Source organism: Zonotrichia leucophrys, chromosome Z, assembly GCF_028769735.1.
Source record: "Zonotrichia leucophrys gambelii isolate GWCS_2022_RI chromosome Z, RI_Zleu_2.0, whole genome shotgun sequence".
In the NCBI taxonomy this organism is placed as follows: Eukaryota; Metazoa; Chordata; class Aves; order Passeriformes; family Passerellidae; genus Zonotrichia; species Zonotrichia leucophrys.
The window spans coordinates 9,633,505-9,639,270 of NC_088200.1; the positions used below are offsets into that span (position 1 = coordinate 9,633,505).

Here is a 5,766-nt window from a genome sequence, read left to right on the forward strand (position 1 = left end):
CACTGCATCATGGGATGGCACTGGAATGGGGTGGGATGGGGTGGGATGGCACTAGGTGGCATTGCAGGGCACAACAAGAGTGGACAGCATGGCACAGCACAGCTAGGGCCTGCAGCCGCTCACCCTGCACCCCGGACAGCACAGCACAGCTCAGCTCGGCACGGCCAGTTTCTGCCCCAGGGCTGCCCTCACCTGCCTGGATGCAACATCACAGGGCAAGGGCGAGCAGCAGCGGCAGCCTGGGGTCCCCATGGCAGTGGTGGCTGTGCCTGGTGCCTGGGCTCTGCCTGTGCTGCTGCCCCACGCCCACTCGGCCCCTTTTTATAGCAGAGGGGCCGAGCCTCCTGCCGAAGGGCACCCATGGTGTAGGACAGCTCTGTCCTCTCTGGGGACACACAGGGGACCTGTGCAAGGCAGGGACAGGGAGTTCACCCGATCTCAGATAGAGCTGGACAGAAAAAGAGCATGAAGGACATCACAGGGAGGGCAGTGGAGCTCTGTGAGCACCACAGGTAGGACAGGGCATCTCTGAGGACATCACAGTGAAGGGCAGGAGGGCCCTCAGGACACCACAGGGAGGGCTATCAGCTCTTTCTGTCCACTTTAGAGCTTAGTGTTCCCTAAGTCCTTAGCAGCCTTTAGAGCTGGGGTGGGAAGCAGCCTATCCTACTTGCTGCAAGCATTCTTCCCCCACTTTTCTGCCCTGGGAGCAGCTGCAGGCACGGGATCGCCGCGGTGGCCCAGGGCTGTCACTGGGTGACAAATGGCCTTTTCTTCACTCCCCAGGGGAGTGTTCCTGCAAGCACACAGGCAGACAAGTAACAATACCCAGGAAGGACAGGTTGTCCTGGGTGCAGCACCCCCAGAGCAGCTGGTGTCATCCTCACATGGGAATTTCCACAGACAACGGAAAGGAATGGAGATGCAGTCCCTTAGGTTCACTGTGGCAAGGTTGGTGGGACAGGGTGCCAGCACATCAGTGAGGAGCCCCTGGGGTTCCCACCTCTATTTGTATCCTGTTGGCAGCTTCCAACAATAGCAGTGACGTCCTGATCCAGCTGGCAAGGAACAAAAGCAGGCACTGAAGACAGCACAGCTTCTGGCTGGACTGGTATTGCTTTGACACATCAATACTGTTCCTTAACCCCAGGCAACTTGCCTTCCAAAGGTTGGGGTTCAGTCTGTATAAAGGGATATTTCTGATTTCTCTTTCACTCTGGGCTGTATCACCTCAATAAATCTTGTATGTGATATGCTCAGCTTTTGTCAGCTTCTGCATGGATGGAGCTGAGGGCTGAGAGGATAGTCCCTGGTCACAGACATTTTGCCTGTTTTTCAAGGCTGACTCAACACCAGTTTGAGCAGTAAGTTAAATTGTTCATTAACTGTTTCTTTTTATTATTTGCCAGCACTTATTTTTCACAACACCCTGAACATACATGGTTTTAAACCACAGATCTGATGACTTTTAATTTCTTCAGTGTTTCCTGCTTTGGATTTCTTCCCTGCCTGCCAGTTGCCCCCACTTCCTGCAATGCCAGGGCTCAGGCATGGCATTGCAGAATTTAATCCTTCTGATGATTGCCAGCTCCGAGCCACTTTACTCTCTGATCTTTGGAGGGTGCAAACCCCATGGAGACACCTCAGCACTCAGCTGAGGTCACTCGAGAAATCTGCCTGCTTGAGCACTGAGCTGACCCTGCGAGATGAGCCACAGGGATTGTTAAGTACGGGAAAAATAAAGATTATGTGAACAAATAAACAATATTGTTTGTGTGGCGCTAAAATAAACCTACACCTGTGAAGAAGCTGTGGGCTGCCATCAGCAGCACGGAGACTTTGTGTTGTCCATCTGCAGGGTTCCTGCAGGAGCCCCCTGAACCATGGTGATGGGGAGGGGGTGGTGGAAAAGGGATGATGTCTGTCTCTCCTGGTCCCCACAGCCTTCCCAGATTGACCTTACTCGTTATCCAAACAACAGCAATACTCTGGGCAGCACCTGCTTGCCAAAAAACTGTCAGAGCAAATGGCAGGTATGTGGGAAAACACACCTTGTTATGCAGTTGGTTTCTGTGACAGAAAACACCGGGGCAGGAATGTGCAGCAGCCAGCCAGCTCTCTCACCAGGCATTTCTTCCAGGCAGAGTGGGGGGGCCCCTGTAGGGAGAAGAGGGGGCTGTGGAAATGCCAGCAGCACAAATACGATGCTCTACAGCCTGGATAGCAATGAGTTTTACTGTCAGAGAGAAACCAGGGCTCAAATGTGAAATTTAAGAGAAAGCAAAGACTGAGAAAAATAAAAATAAATATTGTTTATTTTTGAGATGTTGCAAAGAGCTACTTTGTCTCCAGTTTACAAAAAGTTTTATTTTCTGATGAACAAGCTTCATCAGCTTTTGCTATGATGACTTGGGGAATGAAAACATGTATTTTAGGAGAATGCCTTGAAAACCATACAGAAATGGATGAGAAACTCTGGGCTGAATCCATTCACTCCAGCCTCCTTGGCCAGCAACAAGTATAACATAAGGGAAATTATGAAAATTTGTTCTTGCAGTTGTCTAAGAATCCTTGTGTAAACACAACTTTGTCACTATTAAGATCCAATGTCCCAGATATTCAGTGAATGTTGGCTTCTCATTACATAAATAATTCCCTTCCAACACAAACCCGTTTGTGAAAACAACAGCTTAATGTGCACATCAGACCTTCCTAGACCTGTTAGTCTGGGTGTGGGGGTGATGGGAAATCCGAGTCTCAAAAGAATCTGTGCTGGGATGTGAGTTCACATGGGCATGCCTGGTGAGGAAGGGCAGGGTGAGCTGTGCACTGCAGCCAGTCCTGAGCTCACCAGGCTTAAGGAGCCTCAAACCCTGGGTACAGAGCTGACGTGGCAAATGAGTGACACAATGGACAACAGCTCCAGAGTAGGGGTTTTCCCCAGCAACCATTTCCCAGCAGTCACTGACCAGCAGGAGCCAGGGCCTCCCTGTAAGGTGCCAGGGGAGCAGTAATGGACATTTTCAATACTTCAGCACTCATTTCTGGGAATGTTTGCTGCAATTACCTCCTCTTATGGCTGGGAACCACACATAAGGAAATACCCAGTTTGCACAATGCCTTGGCTAGAGGTGCCACCCACAGACCTGGAAGAAATAAAAAGGAGAGGGAGCAGGAGCATCAGCAGAGACCGGCAAGGAGCACATTCCCAGGTCCATCAGCTGCCTGCCTGCTGCAGAGATGGTGCAAGCAACTCCCTTGCTCCTCGTGCTCTTCCTGGCCCTGGGGGCTCACAGCCTCCAGGCTACACAGCAGGTACCATCAGGGGTGGGATGCACAGGGTGCGGTGGGCAGGGGGGCTGTGGCTGCAGGCAGTGCTGAATTCCCTTCTCTCCAGTGCTCCCTGACCGGCCGCTGGGTCAATGACCTGGGCTCCAAAATGAACCTCTCGCCGGTGGACAAAAATGGTGGCTTCACTGGCACCTACCGCACGGCTGTGACAGCCACCTCCAACAAGATCAAGGAATCCCCACTGCAGGGATCCATGCAGAGGAACCCTAACCAGAAGGGCCAGCCCACCTTTGGCTTCACCGTCAACTGGAGCTTTTCAGGTACTTCTTTCCCAGCCTCCTTGTGATATCCTGGACCTCCCCTGCCCTCCCTCTTCTGCTCTTGGAGTTTTTCTGCCCTCCCTGCAGTGTCCTTGCTGATTCCCTGCCTTCCCCTGCACTATATCCACTGCTCTCCCTCCCTGCAGCTCCCCTATCCCTGTCCCTGGAGCTCCTCGGTTGCTGCCAGCTCCCAGTGCCAGGCTGCAGGAGGGGCAGCAGGGGCTGGAGCCTGCACTGCCTGCCCATGTCCGTGTGACACCCCAGCCCTGTGAGCCCTCCTGCTGCTTTCCCCATCCCTGCTGTGCTCAGAGGCCGGGAGCAGCAGGGGTCTACTGTCCCCTGTGCTGGGGCAGCCACTGACCTGCCACCTCGGCCACGCTCCCCTCCACCTCCTGTCCTGTCCCCACAGACTCCATCACGGTTTTCACGGGCCAGTGCTTTGTGGATGATAATGGAGAGGAGGTTTTGAAAACCATGTGGCTGCTGAGGTCACATGAGGACAGCATCAAAAATGACTGGAAAGCCACCAGGTGAGCCCCCTGTCCCTGCCCTGCACTGGTCCCTTGTGCACCCCCAGGCTGGGGCTGTCACAAGTGAGTGTTTTAGGTTTCTTGCAGAGCCACTCTCACAGGTGTTGGCAAAAGCAGGTTTACTATCTGTTTGAAAGCACAGCTTAACAAATCTCGATGGCAGGGTTCACTTGATTGCTTTGTACATGGGTAAAACATAGAAGGGAAAAAGACCATCCCTGGGGGTCCTGCCAAGGTGCAGATGTGGTGTGGTTATAAGGGCTGGGTGGGTGTTTGGACACCGTCAGGTCCCTCCCTCACATGTCCTCCTCTGTGTCCCCACAGGGTGGGCTTCAACGTCTTCACTCGCCCGAAGCCACTAGAGTGAGGGGGCAGCAGCAGCGCCAGGGCTGTGCCCCTGCTCCTGCAGCACCACCTGCTTCTCCCAATAAAGCTTTGCTGTAAAACACCCACAGTCTCCTGTCATGCTGTTGCAAAATGTGCGATAAATAAAATATTTCTTTAAATGTTTGTTCTTTGGTGTTTGAGACTTTTTATGCTTTCAAGCGTAATTGACAAGGAAGGACATTTAGCCTGTGAAACAGAGCAGCAAACAAGCTCTAAGCTGTGTGCAGGTGTTAGAAAGAGATCTTACTTGGCAGAATTGCCTTGTTAAGGTTTATGTATTGATGGGCTTTAATGATCTCAGATCTGGGTGCAGGCTACAAAACTTGGGATGAACAATATACCACTGGTAATGGACACAAAGAGTGCAGAATCTACAAGACACTTGGCAGAACCCCCAAGATTATAAACTAATAAAGACAACTGGAAAAACTCAGTGCTGAAGCAGTTCTGACTGGGTAGAAAGCAAATTTTGGCAGAGATGGATCATGGATTATGGCCCACTGAGTCAAGAAACCTATCAACTCAAGAGAAGAGAAAGGCTGAGCCTGCAAATTAATTAGCATCAGATGCAAGAGAATTCTTAACCAATAGGAGAGAGAGTAGTAATTAATAAGAGAACTAAATAACTCGTTGCCAATCAACATTAATGCCCTTGTTTGCTAGATGTGCAAATAGCAAAATATTTTGATAGTTGGTTTGCTTGATCTTTGGAATAACACTGAGTACTTGGGCTTGTGGAACTAAACAAAAAAATCAATGTCTCTCTTGGGTGTGTAATTACTGCCTTGTTATGCACCAGGTAACAAATCGAATTTTTCTGGACAACAGTGTCATGGCTCAGCACACACATTCCCAATACCCCCCATGGTGTCTTACTGTCCCTTCTGCCCCCATACCCGAGGCCTCATGCGTGTCCCCTGCTGTGACCCTCCATGGCACAGAATCCTCCTTTGCAGCCTGCCCATCCCACCATGGTCCTTGGGACCCCCTGCCCCATCCCAGGGGATCAGGAGCCCGTTCAGCCTGGAGCAGTGCCCGGCTGCCCATGTCCCACGGGTGTCCTTTGGCAGGAGGCCCTTTGGTTTCAGCAGCCACTGCCCAGTCACAGCCCCCTCTGCCACAAAAGGGCACCACACACAGCCCCCAGCACCATTGGCACCCAGGGCTGCTGCTGCTGCTCGCCCTGGCCCTGCTCATGGCCTGTGGTGCTGCATCCAGGGAGGTGAGAGCAGCCCTGG

The 5,766-nt window shown here is 52.0% G+C and overlaps 1 protein-coding gene across 1 annotated transcript; it reads left to right on the plus strand.

The window, feature by feature from the left end:
- The first annotated feature begins 3,191 nt into the window (after window positions 1–3,191).
- LOC135459694 (avidin-like) lies at window positions 3,192–4,589 on the plus strand. Its single transcript, XM_064735969.1, has 4 exons — window positions 3,192–3,315; window positions 3,398–3,611; window positions 4,021–4,141; window positions 4,466–4,589. Exons 1-4 carry the CDS (start codon window positions 3,241–3,243, stop codon window positions 4,506–4,508), a joined length of 453 nt encoding a protein of 150 aa, XP_064592039.1. The 5' UTR covers window positions 3,192–3,240; the 3' UTR covers window positions 4,509–4,589.
- The last annotated feature ends 1,177 nt before the right edge of the window (window positions 4,590–5,766 follow it).

Bases quoted from the DNA above. Each gene is read 5' to 3' on its own strand.
- LOC135459694 (XM_064735969.1), top strand. From the start codon at position 3,241: ATGGTGCAAGCAACTCCCTTGCTCCTCGTGCTCTTCCTGGCCCTGGGG. The intron at 3,612-4,020 runs GTACTTCTTTCC...CTGTCCCCACAG, and splicing joins CGTCAACTGGAGCTTTTCAG to ACTCCATCACGGTTTTCACG. The intron at 4,142-4,465 runs GTGAGCCCCCTG...GTGTCCCCACAG, and splicing joins AATGACTGGAAAGCCACCAG to GGTGGGCTTCAACGTCTTCA.